The 22,757-nt window shown below is 39.8% G+C and overlaps 2 protein-coding genes across 2 annotated transcripts; both read left to right on the top strand.

Moving 5' to 3' along the window:
• Positions 1-2,450: 2,450 nt before the first annotated feature.
• LOC142397291 (pregnancy-specific beta-1-glycoprotein 4-like) lies at positions 2,451-13,324 on the top strand. Its single transcript, XM_075480634.1, has 6 exons — positions 2,451-2,497; positions 5,244-5,564; positions 5,749-6,009; positions 7,227-7,547; positions 7,738-7,998; positions 12,890-13,324. Exons 1-6 carry the CDS (start codon positions 2,476-2,478, stop codon positions 13,069-13,071), a joined length of 1,368 nt encoding a protein of 455 aa, XP_075336749.1. The 5' UTR covers positions 2,451-2,475; the 3' UTR covers positions 13,072-13,324.
• A 2,283-nt stretch (positions 13,325-15,607) lies between these two features.
• On the top strand, positions 15,608-22,253 carry LOC142397290 (uncharacterized). The gene is made up of 4 exons (XM_075480633.1): positions 15,608-15,756; positions 20,200-20,520; positions 20,711-20,971; positions 21,332-22,253. The coding sequence occupies exons 1-4, from the start codon at positions 15,708-15,710 to the stop codon at positions 21,511-21,513; spliced, it is 813 nt and encodes a 270-aa protein (XP_075336748.1). The 5' UTR covers positions 15,608-15,707; the 3' UTR covers positions 21,514-22,253.
• Positions 22,254-22,757: the final 504 nt, after the last annotated feature.

Raw genomic sequence — 22,757 nt, 5'->3', positions numbered from 1 at the left:
CATCTCTGGCCCCCTTCACCTAATCAACATGATCTTGTGTCAGAATACAGATAACAAGTTATTCTCACTTGCTTTAAAGCGCCAACAGTTTTCAGTTGAAGGCGTGGCTATGGCGGCTTGGTGAAGTCAGACATCACGCCGTTACCATACGTTTGGCTCTAAATTCTACAGTTTTGAGCCCAGATGCACCGAACTCACTGGGATCGATCCTAATCCGTCCCCCAACAGGTGTGCAGTCCAATATTTGATGGGCGTGGCCTAATTCCTCCACAGCGCCCCCTAGAACATCTAAAAACATCAGATCCAAGCCATGCTTTCACCGAAAATCATGAAACTCAGCACACCTGTGCGTCTTGTCAGGACCTACAAAATAGTGTGGGCGTGGCAGAATGGCACATTCCAATCCCTCGCCGTTTGCATACGTTCGGCTCTAAATCTCACACGCATCATCCGATTTGCACCAAACTAGATATGAATGACCTTTGTTAACCTCTAAAGAGCCCAATAGGATTATATTGGAGTGTGACTCCAGTGCGCCCCCTAGATCATTTAAACAGCTATATCTCCTTGAGACATCATCCGATTTGCACCGTATTTTTTGTGCATCATTACGGAGCAGCGCTTCACACGTTGGCGTGGTACATTTCTGACGTCGCTAAACCCCGCCCCCTTAAAACAGAAAGTGACGGTAACTCCTGTCGGGAAGGTGAGATATCGCTCCAACTTTGAACACGTGCCACTGGTGTCGTACTATCGTGGACTGAAGGCGATTTGGGAGATTCGTCGCACGCTCCGCCCGGTGGACGGGTACGGGAGACGCGGGATAGCGTCGATGACCACGTCGGGTCGGCGGTGCAGGCGGTCAGGCGGTCGCAAGGCCGGAGCTGCGCTTGGCTGCGAGGGCCGTTATCACTGCTTGCAGTTCTTGTATTTGTTGATTTTTTTGAAAATTACATTCTGAGTTTTGTTATGAAAATTCACTTTAATAAATTCAGAATTTATGTCAGATGATTTGTTTTAGATTTACAGAAACAACAATAAATGAATCTCGGACACATTTCAGACATTTGCTTAATCCGCTGAGACATTTCACAACATCGGATGACCTATGATGATCTCTCTCTTTTTTTCGTATATTTTGAATTTTCAAGTGTGTTTCATTTGATTTATCAGTTTATTCATTAATCAATTAATTAATGGGCAGGAGGATACTCTATTGTCCTCAGACTCATTTTTTATATTCAACTTTCAGTGTAGAAAGACAGAAATAAGCATAAAAGGTGTTGATACCAGAGGTGTCAAGTAACGAAGTACAAATACTTCGTTACTGTACTTAAGTACACTTTTTAGGTATCTGTACTTTACTCCATTACTTATTTTTCTGCCTACTTCTGACTTCTACTCATTACATTTTCACACAAGTATCTGTACTTTCTATTCCTTACATTTTCAAAACAAAAAGCCTTGTTACTTTTTTTTTTTTTTTTAACTCTTGGCTTCAGTTTAATGTGTATGTATTTCACATCATGTGCGCCATCCAATACAGATCAGTGGCGCCATCCACACCTAGTGAGAACGAGTGTAATTGGATGAATCATATAACGCAAACACTCATTAGGGTTAGGCTATTCGTCAAATTTGTGCTGGCACACAAGGAAATCGTCATTCGTCAGAAGCAAGCAGGTGTTCTACAAACTGCAAACGCGAAGCTGCGCGAAGCGTCTAACATAATCTTAGTGTGTATGCAAAATTGTTGCACTCTCCTACTCCGTGCCATTTTCAGACCGTTTTAGGTGCTCTGTATGTAGTGTTAAAGAGCTCATTTTCGTTTCAGTTTTTGTCTTGACTGTCAGCTATGACAAAGGGGGGAACGTGCGTGTGTATATCTTTTTTCTTTGAATTTTTCAGGCAGTAAGACTTTTTTTTGTTTTTTTTGATGGGACGAACATGAATACCTCACGACCTACCTCTTGAATACTACCTCACGTGTAATTGAATTCCAATAAAGTTTGAGAAAGAACATGCTCCTTGAGTGACTTTGTCTTTGACAGTAATGGTTTTATGATTGTTGTCTTGGGCCACATGTGGAACTAACCAGTTGCAATTCATATAGTGGCATCTACCTTTTTGTGTGTGTTTTTTTATTTTATTTAAAGGTTACTTTATACTTTTATACTTTAAGTAGGTTTTGGAGCACATACTTTTTCACTTTTACTTGAGTAAAGAGGTCAAGTTGATACTTCAACTTTTACCAGAGTGTTTTTAAACTGCAGTATCTATACTTCTACTTAAGTAACAAATGTGTGTACTTTTGACACCACTGGTTGATACGAGGCGTTTGTGGTCTTGGTTCCTTTTTGAACGGAAGCTAGCGAAGCCGAGACATTTCACACGATTAAGTGTAAGATTTATGTGAAAGGTGCTTACAGAGTAATCAGGCAGATAGACATGGAAGCTGTCTTTGGACTGCTGTTGATGCTCCTCGGAGTCTCTCACGGTGAGCTGGTCACCATTTTCTTTCTATCATTTCGTTTTGCCTGGTTAATGATACAATTGATGAGGATTTGTTTTGACTAAATGTTGTTTGCTTAGATCCTTTTTTTGTCTTTTAGCAGAAGTGGTGCAGAATAGTTTTCATACTGTCATATCGCTCAGCATGACCATGATCACACTGTAACTGTATTAGCCATATGAGACAATCTTTACCACTACACGATGCCTCTTTGAGTGAAATATGCAAAAGTAAAAGATTTCATGGCTGAACCTCAGCTCAAAATTGTATTGTTCATCATTTTATACATATTGTCCAAGAAAAAAAAAAAAAAAGAAAGTTGATGTCTTTGGGTCTGAAAATTATTTTGATGTGCAACATTTAAAATGTTGTATTGAGCCAAGCAAAGTTTCTCAGAAAATGGTCTGTGGTAAGAAATATAAAAAGGTATTGTTTTGTGAGCTTCAGGCTGTTATCAGACTGCTTTCCTGTCACAGACACAAACCATTGTAAAAAAAACACATAAGACAAAAGAGGAAGAACTGCCTGTTCTTCCTCTTTTGTCTCACGTTTTGAATGCTTGTTGCTGTTGATTTGGATTGAAATTAATTTGAAACTACGTATTAATTTTTTTTTAAAAAGCATGTTTTTTCCCTTATGGTTATTGAAATTGACTTTTGAAATTTGAAAAGTAATTTTTTATGGGATGGTCAAAGATACTTTTGTATCTCACACTCTAGATGTGCTCATTTCAAAGGGTGTTGGTATGTGGATGTCGTCGATGTTGCTTTATCTGATCATTTTTGTGTTTTCTTTGACCTGTCTGTTATACCCAAACCAGCAGCTGGATCTGCAGTTGTTCGGGCAAGACTCATAAATGACAGAACAGGGACACAGTTTATGGAAATGATTAGGTCTGAGAACACCCCGTGTTCTAACGCTGATGATCTGTTGAACTCTTACACATCAAGTCTCTTAAATATTTTGGATACCATTGCTCCTGTCACGGTTAAAATGGTTAAAAGGAGACTAAAGGCGCCATGGAGAAAAGAAGAGTCGGTCATGGCACAGAAAAGGGAGTGCCGGAGAGCCGAAAGGATATGGCGCAAGTCAAAGCTCCAGGTTCACTTACAGAGAAAAGCTATGTGTGTTCAACCAGACTTTGCGTAGAACGAGGGAGAGTTATTTTTCTGAAATCATCAAAAACTGCAGCAACAACTCTCGTGTCCTGTTTGCTACAGTAAACAGATTAACAAACCCTCTAGTTTCACTGCCTTTAGAACTCATTTCTACATCTAAGTGTAATGAGTTTGCAATATTCTTTAATGACAAAGTTCAAGGCATTAAAAATGCAATAATTTCCACAACACAAATAACTACTCTGCAGCCAGCTAGACACCTAGAGCTGACACATTTCACACCTGTTACTGACAAAACAATCGAAGAGATCATCTGCAGTCTGAGTTCATCAATGTGCTGCCTTGATGAGTTGCCCACTAGATTTCCAAAGTCTGTGCTGAGCAGCTTGTTACCACAACTCGCTCATCGAGTCAACATCTCACTCCAGACTGGAACATTTCTAAATGCCTTAAAAACTGCTGTCAATAAGCCCCTTCTAAAGAAGAGCAATCTAGATGCCACAGTACTGAACAACTACCGGCCCATATCAAACCTGTCATGCCCACGGGACTCTGCCATGTTTTAGTTTTATCATGTTTTAGGTCTTGGTTTTTGAGTTCATGTTAAGTTAGGCTTTGCCATTGTTTTTCCACTCACTCAGTTCGTTAGCTTTACTCACTTCACCTGTGTTTTCCCCATCAGCTGCACTCATTCACTAATCACTCCCAGGTCCCTATTTAGTTTCCAGGTTTCCCCTTTCAGTTTGTCAGATCCTTACTCCGTCATCCATGGTCCTTATAACAGAAAGCTGAGTATTTATTAATTCCATGTCAAGTTCTTTCTTTGTTTGTTTTTTCAGTTTAATTTTTTTTAATCTGGCTCAGCAGTGCTTTTTTGTTTGAACTTTGTTTTTGTAAAATAAAATCCTGTTTGCTTTGTGAAAAGTATGCATCCGTGTCCTACCTCACCACCCCACCCTGACAAAACCATCCATTCTTAGGCAAAGCCCTAGAATAAGTTGTATACCAACAGCTTACTGACTTTCTCCTGTATAATAATGCTTTTGATACTTTCCAACCAGGCTTTAGGCCCCACCACAGCACTGAGACGGCTCTGATCAAGGTGACAAACGACAATGTAAAGACTTGAGAACACTGGGTTGATGTGATCTGATCTCTTTGTTCTGGTTAAAACTCGGGCTGCAGCGTTCTGAAAGAGCTGGAAAAGGATGAGTGTTATAAATAACCATAACAGTCCTGAGTGTCTCTTTAAAAGGTGTCAGAGTTGCTCCTGACAATAGTGTGTGTGTGTGTGTGTGTGTGTGTGTGACAGATGCAGCAGGAACAGCAGCAGCGCCATGAAACTGAAGCAGCTGGAAAAAAAAAGAAGAAAATTACAAGTGAATTCTAATGTTTGCTCCGGCAGGTTTCCTGCTGTGATGTTAGAAAGTCCTTTGTGAGAGAAATGGGTCATACAACAAAAGTAGCTGTTGGGTGAACTCTGCTTTCTCGTCACAGATCTGTACAATGCTCATTTGTACAACAATAAATATCTGTTTGTACAGTGAGGTCTGAAGACATTGTTGCAGCAAAAGATCTTTAAAATACATAAAAAAACTTCCCTAAATTTGCAGGTGTGGAAACTTACTGTGATGGCAGACAGGATGGAGCTCAGTGTTATGGCGCTTTGGGAGGAGCTGTGGTCCTGCAGCTGATGGACGACGCTTCAGAAATACCCAGTTATGACTGGAAGAAGGGAGCATCAGTAATACTCAATGGGAGAAAGAATATTATTATAACTAATACCATTGGGAACAGATCTACCTTTGTTCCCAGTGATGGAACATTGAAGATCAATAACCTGAGTAGGACTGACAGCGGTGAATATACACTTAGACTCTTTTATTCAAATGGACGGGAGACAGGAGAGCGGACTCTAAAGCTGTCTGTTGAAGGTAAACAACTTTTTTCCACCCAGTAAATTAAGTCACACTGATAACCTAAATCTGAGATTTAATTTATAATCTATATAATACATGTAATTTTCTTCATATTTAGGTATTTGGTGCCTTCTCTGTTCAGTAAAATCTATAAAAACCAACATGTTATAATGTTTAAAGTCGTGTGTGTTTCTCTCAGCTCCTGTGTCCTCTGTCCAGCTGGTCTCTGAGTGTCTGTCCCAGGGACAGATGAAGGTGTCCTGCTCCTCTGAGGGAGGGGACAGTCCTCAGTACAGCTGGACTCTGGATGGACACACACTGACAGACACTGAGCTCCTCTCTGGAAGTAAAGAGACTAACATCATCACTCTGAAACAACACGTGTCAGGACGTCTGGTCTGCTCAGTCAGGAATCACATCAGTTCTGTCTCCAAAGAACTGATGATATCTGTCTGTAGAGGTAGGAAAGAGCAACAATTAAATACTTTTCACTGCCCACAGATTATTTGTTTTTTATTACTTTGTTTCAATGTATGCTTCTTATTCATGAATAATACTACAGTGGGTACATGAAGCCAGTGCAGCCTGTAGGTTGAGGAAGTAGCAGCTCCATATAGTCATTATCACTCATCCACCAACACATCATGTTGGTCTTCCTCATGTTTATGCAGTAAGTCTTAGATTCTTAGACTAGACCATTTTCAATAAATGAACATGTGAATGTTATATAGCTCATGGATGTAGTTATGTTTCACTCAGTAAATGAGACCTCCACCTTTGAGGAGAGCGTGATCATAATATATTTAAAAATGAACTGACTGACATTGTGCTGCCATACTTTTTGTCTTCATGACTCTTGCACATTGGTGGATCTCTTTTTCACTTTAATAACTATGAACATTTCTGAGATGAACTCCTCATGAACGTGCACTGAAAGTAAACACTATCACTGTGTACTGTATATGGCTACTGGATTTAGTACATGAAGGTTTACATTAAAGTAGTTAAACATTTCTATTGATGAATTTATGCAGCCACAATATCAGTTATCCTCAATAACTGGTGTATATCAGTTGTGCTTAATCACATTTTTTGCAAGACTGTGTTTTTATTTTTAGTGAAAAATACTAAAGCTGGTGGTGCTGAGACTTTGAGAGATTTGTGCACAAATTCTGAAAGCAAATACTTTTGAATCATGTGTTTGAATATACTTTGAACTTTCTATATGTGTTTCTATAGGTATGTGTGTATTGATCCAAAATAGATGACTGTTTAATGTAAACACCTAAAAACTAAAATTTTTACTTTAATGGAAAAGGATGAGTGTTATAAATAACCATAACAGTTCTGAGTGTCTCTTTAAAAGGTGTCAGAGTTGCTCCTGACAATAGTGTGCGTGACAGATGCAGCAGGAACAGCAGCAGCTGGAAAAAAAGGAAAATTACAAGTGAATTCTAATGTTTGCTCCGGCAGGTTTCCTGCTGTGATGTTAGAAAGTCCTTTGTGAGAGAAATGGGTCATACAACAAAAGTAGCTGTTAGTTGAACTCTGCTTTCTCATCACAGATCTGTACAATGCTCAGTTGTACAACAATAAATATCTGTTTGTACAGTGAGGTCTGATGAAGACATTGTTGCAGCAAAAGATCTTTAAAAAAATAATTTCCTCAATTTGCAGGTGTGGAAACTGACTGTGATGGCAGACAGGATGGAGCTCAGTGTTATGAAGCTTTGGGAGGAGCTGTGGTCCTGCAGCTGATGGACAACGCTTCAGAAATACCCAGTTATGACTGGAGAAAGAGAGGATCAGTAATACTCAGAGGGAGAAAGAATATTATTGTAATTAATACCATTGGAAAAAGATCTACCTTCACTCCCGATAATGGGACGTTTAGTATCAGTAACCTATGCAGGAATGACAGCGGTGAATATACACTTACACTCTTTGATTCAAATGGACGGGAGACAGGAGAGCGGACTCTAAAGCTGTCTGTTGAAGGTAAACAACTTTTATCCACCCAGTAAATTAAGTCACACTGATAACCTAAATCTGAGATTGAATTTATAATCTATATAATACATGTCATTTTCTTCATATTTAGGTATTTGGTGCCTTCTCTGTTCTTCAGTAAAATCTATAAAAAACCAACATGTTATAATATTTAAAGTCATATGTGTGTTTCTCTCAGCTCCTGTGTCCTCTGCCCAGCTGGTCTCTGAGTGTCTGTCCCAGGGACAGATTTGGGTGTCCTGCTCCTCTGAGGGAGGGGACAGTCCTCAGTACAGCTGGACTCTGGATGGACACACACTGACAGACACTGAGCTCCTCTCTGGAAGTAAAGAGACTAACATCATCACTCTGAAACAACACGTGTCAGGACGTCTGGTCTGTTCAGTCAGGAATCACATCAGTTCTGTCTCCAAAGAACTGATGATATCTGTCTGTAGAGGTAAAACTATAGAATTCTACACTTTTCTTGACAGTCTTTCTCTTGTTAGTGTATTAATCTTCTGTAAGAGGAGTTTTATTGTATTAAATGCTTTTTAAGTCAGTCATAGACTATAGTTATGGGATAAAAAAGTCTGTTAAAGTATGGTCATTGTTATTGACACTCAATTTCTGTCCATTTTTGTCAGCCACATATCGTAAGTCTTAGATTGTGATACTGTCACGGCTCAGACAGACGACCAGAGGACCACAATTGCGTCACACAAGAAGGTTTATTAAACTTCAGTGGAAAGGGAAGTTGGGAGTAAGTAGAGGAGAAAGTCTCAGGGGCTCCAGGGGGTCCGGGGGTTACCGGGGTTAACCGGGGTTATGGTGGTCCGTCCAAGGTGCCGTATGTGTGTCCCCCCAGTTGTAGTGAGGCGTCCTATGGAGCTGGTGGTGGATGGTCCGGAAGTCCTGGGGGGGGGAACACACAGACAACAGGGCAGATGAAAAGGCAGAAGTGCAGTTCAAGGAGAATCCGAAATCGTAGTGCAAAGGCAGAAGGCTGGTCAGAATTACCGGGGCAGAAGAGTAGTCAGCAGTTGTCAAGGCAGAAGGCAGGTCTGGTTTTCCGGGGCAGAAGAGTTGTCAGGAATCAGGCGGGTCCGAGATGACAGAACAGGAGTCAGAGAGAGTCACAAGCAAACTGGTTCCGGGTGTGAGCTTTGCAGACGATCTGACAAGATGTGGCTGAAAAACAGGGCTTTAAATACAGAGCATGATGAGCTGGAATGAAGTGCAGCTGGCAGGTTAACGAGAGTGGAGCAGTCCAGGAGACATGGTTGCGGTCGAACTTGGATTTTAGAATTAGTGGATATGTGGCTGTTAGGTGTGACAGGAAAGAAGGGGGTGGTGGAGGTTGTGCATCGTTTATAAAGGAGGGTGTCTCATTCAAAGAAGTAGGTATAGGTAAGGACCAAGAGTATGTGTCAGTGGAGGTTTGGACAGAAGAGGGTAAGTTAAGTGTTATTAATTACTACAACCCATGTAAGGCTCTGGATTTGAATAAACTATTGTCTATAGAGGGTATTGGGGATAGAAGGGTGGTATTATGTGGTGACTTTAACGCACATGGCACTTTATGGGGGGGCACTAGAGATGAGCCGAATGGGGATGTGATGGAACAGTTGATGGAGGAGAAAGATCTGGTCTGCCTTAATGATGGGCGAGGAACCAGAATTGATGTGCGCACTGGAAATACTTCAGCTTTAGATTTAACGTTGGTGAGTAGCAACATTGCAAAGTTCTGTGAATGGGAGGTGAGGGAGGATTCAACGGTGGGTAGTGACCATTTTCCAGTAGAAAGTAGACTTTTACTGAGGGGGATTGTAACCCAGGGAGGTATTGGTAACAGGTGGATATTTGGTAAGGCTAACTGGAAACTTTTTCAATATATTGCTGAAAGGGAGATGGATAAGATTAAGATTGATGAGGATATTGAAGCCATGGATAAAGGAATAAGAAAAGTTTTAATAGAGGCTGCAGAACGCTGTGTCCCGAAGAGTAGTGGTAGAATGAAGAGACAGGCTGTTCCATGGTGGACGGAGGAATGTAGTAAGGCAATCAAAGAGAGAAATCTAGCACTGAATGTTTTAAGAGAAACTTTGACCTTTGGAAATTTAGTGGCATATAAAAAGGCGAGAGCTATTGCGCGAAGGGTTGTGAGACAGACAAAGAGGGAAAGTTGGAGTAAGTTTTGTGATGGGATAGGGAGGAAAACGGCGGTAGGGGAGGTTTGGGGTGCAATCAAAAGTATGAGGGGAATTCGTAGAGAACGGCAATACCCTGTCCTTAAATTACAAGAGGTAGTTGCAGTGGCTGATGAAGAAAAGGCTGAAATGATAGCCAAGGCCCTGGTTAAAATACATAGCTCTGATAATCTGACAGTCTTGGGCAAGCAGGGACGGGAGGAGACAAAAGCGGCTTACCCAGATGTACTTAGATGGAGGGAAGGAAATGGGGGTACAATAGATGTCCGGTTTACTCGGGTGGAGGTGGAAAGGGCTATAGGGAGGTCTGGTAACTCAGCTCCAGGTAAAGACGATGTTTGTTATGCCATGCTCAAGCAGCTGGGGCCAATGGCTATAGCCAAGCTCCTTGGATTCTATAATAAGGTGTGGGAGCTGGGCATTCTCCCCAAAAGCTGGAAAGAGGCTATTATTATCCCGATAAGGAAACCAGGTAAGGACCCTTCGAACCCGTGCAATTATAGGCCCATTGCACTTACGTCACATATGGGGAAGATAATGGAAAGGATGATTGCTGAAAGGCTATTGTATCATGTGGAAAGTAAAGGTTGTATGTCAGTGTTACAAAGTGGGTTTAGAAAGGGGAGAGGAACTATGGACCCAGTTGTTTGTTTGGAGACAGAAATTCGAAAGGCCCAGGCTAACAAGGAGTCAGTCTTGGCTGTGTTCCTGGACGTAGAAAAGGCGTATGACATGGTATGGAAAGAGGGTCTGATGATTAAATTAAGTGAACTTGGCGTATCAGGGCGGGTTTTTAATTGGATTAAGGATTTCTTATTTGATAGACTCATTCAAGTTAGAATAGGAGGGGCCTTGTCAGGGCGATACGCAGTGGAGAATGGGACTCCCCAAGGGAGTGTAATAAGCCCTCTGTTATTCTCTATTATGATTAATGATGTCTTCAAGAAGGTTGATGATGGTGTTGGTTGCTCATTGTTTGCAGATGATGGGGCAGTATGGAAGCGGGGACGAAATGTCAATCATATAGTCTTGAAAGTGCAGGAGGCAATCCGTTCTGTGGAGAAGTGGTCATACGCATAGGGCTTTAAGTTCTCAACTGAGAAAACTAAAATGTTACTCTTTACAAGGAAGAGGAATGTGAAAGTAAAATTGAGAATGTATGACCAGGTAATTGAACAAGTTAAGGAATTTAAATTCCTAGGTATATGGATGGATTCTAAGTTGACATGGAGAACTCATATTTCGCACACGGTTACAAAATGTAAGGGAGTCTTAAATGTGATGCGGTGTCTAAGGGGGATGGATTGGGGGGCCAGTAAATCAGCCTTGAAAAGAATCTATATAGTGTTGATTAGGTCTGTACTGGATTATGGTTGTGTGGTTTATGACTCAGCAGCAATATCAACTCTTAAAAAGTTGGAGGTGATTCAGGCGCAGGCACTGAGGCTGTGCTGCGGTGCTTTTAAGACTTCCCCTGTAGCAGCTCTTCAGGTAGAGGTGGGTGAAATGCCCCTAGCTCTGCGACGAAAGCAATTAATTATGCACTATTGGGTTAATCTCAAAGGGCATTTAGGGAATCTCCACCCTGCAGTTAACACTTTGCAGCAGTGTTGGGAGAGTGAGAGGGCAAAGCAGGAATGTTTTGCATGGAGAGGAAATAGGCTTGCAGAATTGATGCCTTTCACTCGGATGCGGTTTTCCCCCTCTGTGGCGTGGTCGGTAACTCCTCCATGGCTGTTTCCATCTGTTAATGTGGACTTCAGTATTCTGGATAGGGTGAGGTCACGCAAGCCACCCACTGACGTAATTCAGCTTGTGGAGGAGAGGTTAAGACTAGTGTATGGCTCCTGTATTTCTGTATTCACAGACGGTTCAAAGGACCCCAATTTGGGTTGCACAGGCTTCGCTTATGTCATCCCATCGCTGCATGTTTCTGTTAAAAAGAGGACACCAGATAATCTAGCAGTCTTTACAGTGGAGTTGTTGGCAATTTTAGCAGCCCTTCACTGGTTAGAGAGTGCCAACATAAAGGAGGTAATTATATGCTCTGATTCAAGCTCTGCGCTAGAAGCTATCAAATCCTTCAGGTCTACTAGTAGACAAGATTTAATTGTTGAGACCTTTGAGAGCCTTTATAGGCAACATCGTAATACGAAAGTCTCATTTATGTGGGTCCCAGCCCACAGGGGTATTGAGGGTAATGAGGAAGCTGACCAGATGGCTAAGAAAGCAGTGGGGGCAGACGGTCCATTTATGGACGTCGCTATCAGTAGAGCAGAAAGTAAGTCTCTTATTAAAGATTATTTTATTAAGGAATGGCAGGGCAATTGGGAAAGGGCTATGAAGGGGAGGCATCTGTTTATTTTTCAGAAAACTGTGGGTTTAAAGGGAAGGACAGGAATCAGAGGTACTAAGGAGGAGAGAGTAATCACTCGACTCAGAATAGGTCACACTTGTTTAAATAAGAATCTTCAACGCATAGGGAAGCACCCATCAGGCCTCTGTGAGCATTGCAGGGAACCAGAATCAGTGGAACATGCATTACTTCATTGTGGTAAATATGTACTTCAGAGGAGACAAATTCTCCAAGAGATTAGGAGTCAGGGTAAGGCAATCAGTCTAGTTAATTTTTTCACTTGTATTAGACAGAGTATGTTTTTCACCTATCTAAAGGAAACAGGATTATTTGACAGAATCTAGATTGGCTATGCACGCACACACGCCTCACACGCACTTACTTCAGACATACACGTTACCCTCCACAAATACCAGAGACCAAGGGAAAGAAAACTATGTTTCTTATAGGACAGTAGGGGGCGGACATGCGCCTAAACTGAGCGCTACTCGCCCATAAAGCCTCCAAAGAAGAAGAAGAAGAAGAGAGTGGAGCAGAGCAGGGACAGGTGGAGGTAATCAACAGAGGTTGTTACCAGGCAGATAGAGAGAGCCCATGACAGATACATTATTTTTCTATGATGGAACATTTAGTGATTTGTTCGTGTTGTACTCATTTTTATAGAGAAACCATAACCTGTGTCTTATAATAAGAGCACTTAAAATGGACTTTTCTATTAAACAGTTATAACATATATTTAACTGTAATGTCTTTGAACTGTCTTCTGTCACATCTTGTCTGAACAGATCACTCCCTGCTCACATGCGGTTTGCTGTCAGTTGCTGCCGTTGTTTCATTTGTTGGGATTGGCGTCTATTTCAAGTGGAAGAAGATTAAATACGAGAAGGCCGAAGAGTCGGCTGCACCGCGCAGAACTGAGAAATCAGAGGATTCTTCAGTGACTGAACTGAGGAGTTTGTCTGATTGATGCCATTTCAGAATAGCAGATCTGCATTGTAACCTGCTTTCATGTCTGAACTAACAGAAATGATCACTGCACTGCTTTCTTTACAGAGGTTACTCTATATCCGGCCCTCTTATGAGAAGACCTTTGCAGTGAATTTACAGATTTTAAGAGCATAATCCGTTTTTTCTTTTGCTTTCTTCTGTTTCTCTCGAGTTTGTCTGATTGTTCATTTGTTTTCAGATGTCTGCTCTTAGTGTCGTGAGAGGTTAGTACCTAACAGGAAAATAATATAAATCTGATGTGTTTTTTTTCTGTATATTTAAGAAAGAAATGTCTATAGCAGAATATGACTTTAGAAGCAGCTTGTATGCTAGGATTTAGTAGGCAACCAAAGGTTTTACATGTATATAAATGTTCTAAATGGACTTTTTTTTTCATTTTCATACACTGCAATGATGTATTTCAATACCTGTCAACATTCAATTTGTAGTGGGCATTTGACAGTTTCCAGACATAAACACAAATTTTACAGCTGTTTACAGTTCATTCATTTTTTTTAATCCCACGGGAAAAAGTAACTTTTTCGCCCAGCATCAACATCATTTGTAAACACCACACATTGAAATGTACCTGTTACATCATAAGCTTTCATTTAGTTGCCCGATTGTTGCGTTATTGTTGCAAGTAACAGTTGAATCAGCTCCAATCAGATCGCACTTTTGATAAATGCTGAGTATATTTTCTGCTTTAAATAAAACATCTTGACTCATTGGTTGATGTGATATTTCCGGCTGCTGGTTTGTAGAGACTTTAGTATTGTTCTCACCACTTTCCACTGAAATATGCACAAAACAACTGTTAGTTGTGGCCTTACAAATATGTGTCGGGTATGAAATGGGCATTTTTAGTGCAGACGTCTTGGTATTTCATGAATATTGACACAACCTGCTGAGAGGACACACAAACTCTTTTCTGAAATACAAATAAGCAGTTTACAGGTTGACTATCTTATCTCAGTGAATGCATATTTTTCTCTGTTTATGGCTGGTACACTTGTCAGGGACTGATGTCAGGTTGTTTAATTGCTTTCTATCTGTAAATTTGGTGTTAATTTGTCCTGTCTGTTGAGCAGTTTGATGAAAGTGAAATACAGCAGACAACAGCTCCCAGATAATTACAGAAAAACATAAACTATCACATTTGGAACAATATCATTGCAGAATTTGTTAATAAGGGACTGTGAGATGAAAAAAACTTCTATCTATATTTTTTTCCTTAAGATAACTTAACTATTATTAAGATCACTTATTGTGATGCTGCCGACGATCAGCATCACAATAAGTGACTGTTCCAGGCAGTGATTAACTTGGAAATCAGACAAACCAAAGGATGTAAAAGGAACATTTGTTCTGGACTTTTTCAGAGCCCACGTAGCCAGTCTTTATGTTTAGTCGGTTGAACTAATCAATCAAGTTCAAGCTTAAGATACAAAAAAGGTTTCTTCACTTTTCTACAAAGATCCAGGGCATCTGTTTATCCAGAAAGTCTCTAAATCGATGTTTTAATCTTTTATTTTTTTGCTCTGACACAGAATCTGCCATGCAAAGATGTTGGTGTGTGTGCGTGTTTGTGTGTGTGTGCATGCGGTCGTGTGATGCAGTCATTCTTTTCTTAGCATTCACCATGTTAAGCTTACTTCCCTTTTCATCTATGTGAACACAGCTTTGTCCTCTTAGGCTGCACGCTAACAGGAGACATTTCACACTGTTATATATAGAAATGTGTTCATGATGTTTGATGAATTCAACAAACAACAAACACTGAACTGTAAGTAATACACAGAGATGGTGATCAGACCGTTGATGGTGCTACTGGAAGTCTGTCAAGGGGAATAACTGAACTGTTTCACATGAGACAAAGTTGTATTCACTATTTTAACATGTTTGCTGCAATGGCATCAAATATAGTCAATAAAGTTTGACGTTAACCTCAGGGATTAAATCTACTTCACATACTGTAAATCAGCTGTGGATACTGCATTCTTATGAATCTATTTTTCTTTATTTATGATGAAATCAGATCCAAATCTCACATATTCAAAAAGTTAGTTGCATCTTTTTGTGTATTTCTTCTTTTTACTTTGGTTCTGCTTTTTATATTTATTTGCTTTTTGGAAAATTACATTCTGAGTTTTGTTATGAAAATTCACTTTAATAAATTCAGAATTTAAATCAGATGATTTGTTTTAGATATTACAGAAACATCAATCAATGAATCTCGGACACATTTCAGACATTTGCTTAATCCGCTGAGACATTTCACAACATCGGATGACCTATGATGATCTCTCTCTTTTTTTCTTATATTTTGAATTTTTTAGTGTGTTTCATTTGATTTATCAGTTTATTCATCAATCAATTCATTAATGGGCAGGAGGACACTCTATTTTACTCACACCAATTTTTATTTTCAACTTTCAGTGTAGAGTGTAGAGAGACAGAAATAAGCATAAGCAGGTGTTGATAGGTGTTTGTGGTCTTGGTTCCTTTTTGAATGAAAGCTGAAGCGAAGCCGCGACATTTCACAAGATTAAGTGTAGGATTTATGTGAAAGGTGCTTACAGAGTAATCAGGCAGATAACCAAACAGTAAAGAGACATGGAAGCTGTCTTTGGACTGCTGTTGATGCTCCTCGGAGTCTCTCACGGTGAGCTGGTCACCATTTTCTTTCTATCATTTCCTTTTGCCTGTTTAATGATACAATTGATGAGGATTTGTTTTGACTAAATGTTGTTTGCTTAGATCCTTTTTTTTTCTTTTAGCAGAAGTGGTGCAGAATAGTTTTCATACTGTCATATCGCTCAGCATGACCATGATCACACTGTAACTGTATACAATGCCATATGAGACATTCCTTACCACTACACGATGCCTCTTTGAGTGAAATATGCAAAAGTAAAAGATTTCATGGCTGAACCTCAGCTCAAAATTGTATCGTTCATCATTTTATACATATTGTCCAAGAAAATGAAAAAACAAAAAGAAAGTTGATGCCTTTGGGTCTGAAAATTATTTTGATGTGCAACATTTAAAATGTTGTATTGAGCCGAGCAAAGTTTCTCAGAAAATGGTCTGTGGTAAGAAATATAAAAACGTATTGTTTTGTAAGCTTCAGGCTGTTATCGGATTGCTTTCCTGTCACAGACACAAACCATTGTAAAAAACACATAAGACAAAAGAGGAAGAACTGCCTGTTGGCAACCTCACGTTTTGAGTGCTTGTTGCTGCTTATTTAGATTGAAATTAATTTCAAACTACGTATTCAATTTTGTTAAAAAGCATGTTTTTTTCCCTTATAATTGTATGTTCAAATTTATGGTTATACATATTTAATCCTTTTGAAATTTGAAAAGCCATTTTTTATGGGATGGTCAAAGATACTCTTGTGCTTGGAGACGGAGCCATATCTAATATAAACAGAAACAGAATAGCTACTTGCAGCTATCCAAGTGCCACTGTCTCTGATGTCACAAAACTACTACTTGAGGTACTGGCAAAACATCAAGGGGTGAAACAGCTGATCGTGCACGTAGGGGCAGTGGACATCAGAAAGGAACAGTCTGAAATCTTTAAAAAAAGACTTTAAGAAACTATTTGAGAGTCTTGATATAGTGGCGATACCAACGTTCATTAGTGGACCTCTCCCAAGCATCGAAGGAGGATAAACAAATTCAGCCGGCTGCTTCAGTTGAGCACATGGCTGTCCAAAGTCTGTGAGTCCAGAGGACTGCATTTCATTGAGAACTTTAAAGGATAACTGCGGTATTTTCAACATTAAGCCTCTTTTCTGAGTCGTCTGCAATGTTTTAGAACCCCCCTCACCGCTTTTTTGATGTTTACTGCTGTCTCCGGTATTTGCCTAATTTTATCTCAACCTGCTTCAGAATGGAAGTCATGTGCATGTCCAAAAAGTTCCGTAAAAGCACATTAAACGTCCGTTTTCAAAATCATCAACTCACCGGAGTGGTTACTGGTGTGCACTGGTAATCAATATCAAATTTCGTTGCGAAAAGTTGCTTCTGTCGTGTTTTATTTGACATTCAACTGCTGAGCGGAAGTTTATCCACGGCTGTGAGGTGGTTAAAAATAGTTCGAGCATGAACGAGCTGCCAAATAAAAAAGTTTTTGAAATCATCAAAAACTGCAGTAACAACTCTCGTGTCCTGTTTGCTACAGTAAACAGATTAACAAACCCTCCAGTTTCTCTGCCTTTAGAACTAATTTCTACATCTAAGTGTAATGAGTTTGCAATATTCTTTAATGACAAAGTTCAAGGCATTAAAAATGCAATAATTTCCACAACACAAATAACTACTCTGCAGCCAGCTAAACACCTAGAGCTGACACATTTCATACCTGTTACTGACAAAACAGTCAAAGAGACCATCTGCAGTCTGAGTTCATCAATGTGCTGCCTTGATGAGTTGCCCACTAGATTTCTAAAGTCTGTGCTGAGCAGCTTGTTACCACAACTCGCTCATCGAGTCAACATCTCACTCCAGACTGGAACATTTCCAAAGGCCTTAAAAACTGCTGTCATTAAGCCCCTTCTAAAGAAGAGCAATCTAGATGCCACAGTACTGAACAACTACCGGCCCATATCAAACCTGTCATACCCACGGGACTCTGCCATGTTTTCTTCTTCTCCTTCTTTCTGTTTAATGGCGGTTGGCAAGCAACTGATTGGTGTGCATTACCGCCACCTTCTGAAATGGAGTGTGGGTCTGGATTAGTAACTCTACTCTCGTCCAAAAAAAAATAAACATATAAATGAATAAATAAATAAAACAAACAAACAAACAAAAAAACAAAAAAACACAACGGGTTCTGCGGACTATAGTCTCCATAGGAGACCAGTGTCCCCTCTGCCATGTTTTAGTTTTATCATGTTTTAGGTCTTGGTTTTTGAGTTCATGTTAAGTTAGGCTTTGCCATTGTTTTTCACTCACTCAGTTCGTTAGCTTTACTCACTTCACCTGTGTTTTCCCCCTCAGCTGCACTCATTCACTAATCACTCCCAGGTCCCTATTTAGTTTCCAGGTTTCCCCTTTCAGTTTGTCAGATCCTTACTCTGTCATCCATGGTCCTTATAACAGAAAGCTGAGTATTTATTAATTCCATGCCATGTCAAGTTCTTTCTTTGTTTGTTTTTTCAGTTTAATTTTTTGAATCCGGCTCAGCCACGCTTTTTTGTTTGAACTTTGTTTTTGTAAAATAAAATCCTGTTTGCTTTGTGAAAAGTCCGCATCCGTGTCCTACCTCACCACCCCACCCTGACAAAACCAGCCATTCTTAGGCAAAGTCCTAGAAAAAGTTGTATACCAACAGCTTACTGACTTTCTCCAGTATAATAATGCTTTTGATACTTTCCAGCCAGGCTTTAGGCCCCACCACAGCACTGAGACGGCTCTGATCAAGGTGACAAACGACAATGTAAAGACTTGAGAACACTGGGGTGATGTGATCTGATCTCTTTGTTCTGGTTAAAACTCGGGCTGCAGCGTTCTGAAAGAGCTGGAAAAGGATGAGTGTTATAAATAACCATAACAGTCCTGAGTGTCTCTTTAAAAGGTGTCAGAGTTGCTCCTGACAATAGTGTGTGTGTGTGTGTGTGTGTGTGTGTGTGTGTGTGACAGATGCAGCAGGAACAGCAGCAGCGCCATGAAACTGAAGCAGCTGGAAAAAAAAAGAAGAAAATTACAAGTGAATTCTAATGTTTGCTCCGGCAGGTTTCCTGCTGTGATGTTAGAAAGTCCTTTGAGAGAAATGTGTCATACAACAAAAGTAGCTGTTAGGTGAACTCTGCTTTCTCGTCACAGATCTGTACAATGCTCATTTGTACAACAATAAATATCTGTTTGTACAGTGAGGTCTGAAGACATTGTTGCAGCAAAAGATCTTTAAAATACATAAAAAACTTCCCTAAATTTGCAGGTGTGGAAACTTACTGTGATGGCAGAAAGGATGGAGCTCAGTGTTATGGCGCTTTGGGAGGAGCTGTGGTCCTGCAGCTGATGGACGACGCTTCAGAAATACACAGATATGAGTGGAGGAAAGGAGCATCAGTAATACTAAAGGGGAGAAAGAATATTATTGTAATTAATTCCATTGGGAACAGATCTACCCTTTTTCCCAGTGATGGAACATTGAAGATCAATAACCTGAGTAGGACTGACAGCGGTGAATATACACTTACACTCTTTGATTCAAATGGACGGGAGACAGGAGAGCGGACTCTAAAGCTGTCTCTTGAAGGTAAACAACTTTTTCTCCACCCAGTAAATTAAGTCACACTGATAACCTAAATCTGAGATATTTATTTAAAGTCGTGTGTGTTTCTCTCAGCTCCTGTGTCCTCTGTCCAGCTGGTCTCTGAGTGTCTGCCCCAGAGAGAGATGAAGGTGTCCTGCTCCTCTGAGGGAGGGGACAGTCCTCAGTACAGCTGGACTCTGGATGGACACACACTGACAGACACTGAGCTCCTCTCTGGAAGTAATGAGACTAACATCATCACTCTGAAACAACACGTGTCAGGACGTCTGGTCTGCTCAGTCAGGAATCACATCAGTTCTGTCTCCAAAGAACTGATGATATCTGTCTGTAGAGGTAGGAAAGAGCAACAATTAAATACTTTTCACTGCCCACAGATTTTTTTTTTTTTTATTATTTTTTTTCAATGTATGCTTCTTATTAATGAATAATACTACAGTGGGTACATGAAGCCAGTGCATCCTATAGGTTGAGGATGTATTAATGATGAATGAATGATTGAATGTCCTTTAATGTCATTGTACAATGTACAACGAAATGGTAGAGAAACGAAAAAGTAGCAGCTCCATATAGTCATTATTACTCATCCACCAACACATCATGTTGGTCTTACTAATGTTTATACAGTAAGTCTTCACCAGACAGTTTTCAATGAAAGAGTAGCTGGAAATTGAACTCTGCTTTTTCATCACAGATCTGTGCAATGCTCAGTTATACAACGATAAATATCTGTTTGTACAGTGAGGTCTAATGAAAACATAGATGGAGCAAAAGATCTTTAAAAAAGAGATTAAAAAAAAGATTTTTCCTAAATTTGCAGGTGTGGAAACTTACTGTGATGGCAGACAGGATGGAGCTCAGTGTTATGGTGCTTTGGGAGGAGCTGTGGTCCTGCAGCTGATGGACGACGCTTCAGAAATACCCAGATATGAGTGGAGGAAAGGAGCATCAGTAATACTCAGTGGGAGAAAGAATAATATTGTAACTAATACAATTAAGATCAGATCTACCTTTATTCCCAGTAATGGAACATTGAAGATCAATAACCTGAGTAGGACTGACAGCGGTGAATATACACTTAGACTCTTTAATTTAAATGGACGGGAGACAGGAGAGCGGACTCTAAAGCTGTCTGTTGAAGGTAAACAACTTTTTTCCACCCAGTAAATTAGGTCACACTGATAACCTAAATCTGAGATTGAATTTATAATTTATATAATACATGTCATTTTGTTCATATTTAGGAATTTGGTGCCTTCTCTGTTCTTCAGTAAAATCTATAAAAAACCAACATGTTATTATGTTTAAAGTCACGTGTGTGTTTCTCTCAGCTCCTGTGTCCTCTGTCCAGCTGGTCTCTGAATGTCTGTCCCAGGGACAGATTTGGGTGTCCTGCTCGTTTGAGGCAGTTGACAGTCCTAAGTACATGTGGACTCTGGATGGACACACACTGACAGACACTGAGCTCCTCTCTGGAAGTAATGAGACTAACATCATCACTCTGAAACAACACGTGTCAGGACGTCTGGTCTGCTCAGTCAGGAATCACATCAGTTCTGTCTCCAAAGAACTGATGATATCTGTCTGTAGAGGTAAAACTATAGAATTATACACCTTTCTTGACAGCAGTCTTTCTCTTATTAGTGTATTAATCTTCTGTAAGAGGAGTTGTACATTGTTAAAGGCTTTTTAAGTCAGTCATAGACTATAGTTATGGGATGAAAAGTCTGGTCATTGTTATTGATACTCCATTTCTGTGATACATTATTTTTCTATGATAGAACATTTAGTGATTTGTTCGTGTTGTACTCATTTTTATAGAGAAACCATAACCTGTGTCTTATAATAAGACTGAGATCATAAGAGCACGTAAAATGGACTTTTCTATTAAACAGTTTTATATTTAACTGTAATGTCTTTGAACTGTCTTCTGTCACATCTTGTCTGAACAGATCACTCCCTGCTCACATGCGGTTTGCTGTCAGTTGCTGCCGTTGTTTCATTTGTTGGGATTGGCGTCTATTTCAAGTGGAAGAAGATTAAGTACGAGAAGGCCGAAGAGTCGGCTGCACCGCGCAGAACTGAGAAATCAGAGGATTCTTCAGTGACTGAACTGAGGAGTTTGTCTGATTGATGCCATTTCAGAATAGCAGATCTGCATTGTAACCTGCTTTCATGCCTGAACTAACAGAAATGATCACTGCACTGCTTTCTTTACAGAGGTTACTCTATATCCGGCCCTCTTATGAGAAGACCTTTGCAGTGAATTTATAGATTTTAAGAGAATAATCAGTTTTTTCTTTTGCTTTCTTCTGTTTCTCTCGAGTTTGTCTGATTGTTCATTTGTTTTCAGATGTCTGCTCTTAGTGTCTTGAGAGGTTAGTACCAAACAGGAAAATAATATAAATCTGATGTGTTTTTTTTTTCTGTATATTTAAGAAAGAAATGTCTATAGCAGAATATGACTTTAGAAGCAGCTTGTATGCTAGGATTTAGTAGGCAACCAAAGGTTTTATATGTATATAAATGTTCTAAATGGACTTTTTTTTTTCATTTTCATACACTGCAATGATGTATTTCAATACCTGTCAACATTCAATTTGTAGTGGACATTTGACAGTTTCCAGACATAAACACAAATTTTACAGCTGTTTACAGTTCATTCATTTTTTTAATCCCACGGGAAAAAGTAACTTTTTCACCCAGCATCAACATCATTTGTAAACACCACACATTGAAATGTACCTGTTACATCATAAGCTTTCATTTAGTTGCCCGATTGTTGCGTTATTGTTGCAAGTAACAGTTGAATCAGCTCCAATCAGATCGGACTTTTGAGAAATGCTGAGTATATTTTCTGCTTTAAATAAAACATCTTGACTCATTGGTTGATGTGATATTTCCGGCTGCTGGTTTGTAGAGACTTTAGTATTGTTCTCACCACTTTCCACTGAAATATGCACAAAACAACTGTTAGTTGTGGCCTTACAAATATGTGTCGGGTATGAAATGGGCATTTTTAGTGCAGACGTCTTGGTATTTCATGAATATTGACACAACCTGCTGAGAGGACACACAAACTCTTTTCTGAAATACAAATAAGCAGTTTACAGGTTGACTATCTTATCTCAGTGAATGCATATTTTTCTCTGTTTATGGCTGGTACACTTGTCAGGGACTGATGTCAGGTTGTTTAATTGCTTTCTATCTGTAACTTTGGTGTTAATTTGTCCTGTCTGTTGATCGGGTTGATGAAAGTGAAATACAGCAGACAACAGCTCCCAGATAATTACAGAAAAACAAACTATCAAATTTGGAACAATATCATTGCAGAATTTGTTAATAAGGGACTGTGAGATGGAAAAAACTTCTATCTAT

Source organism: Odontesthes bonariensis, chromosome 13 (assembly GCF_027942865.1).
Source record: "Odontesthes bonariensis isolate fOdoBon6 chromosome 13, fOdoBon6.hap1, whole genome shotgun sequence".
NCBI lineage: Eukaryota > Metazoa > Chordata > Actinopteri > Atheriniformes > Atherinopsidae > Odontesthes > Odontesthes bonariensis.
This window is presented reverse-complemented; position numbering and strand designations above follow the sequence as displayed.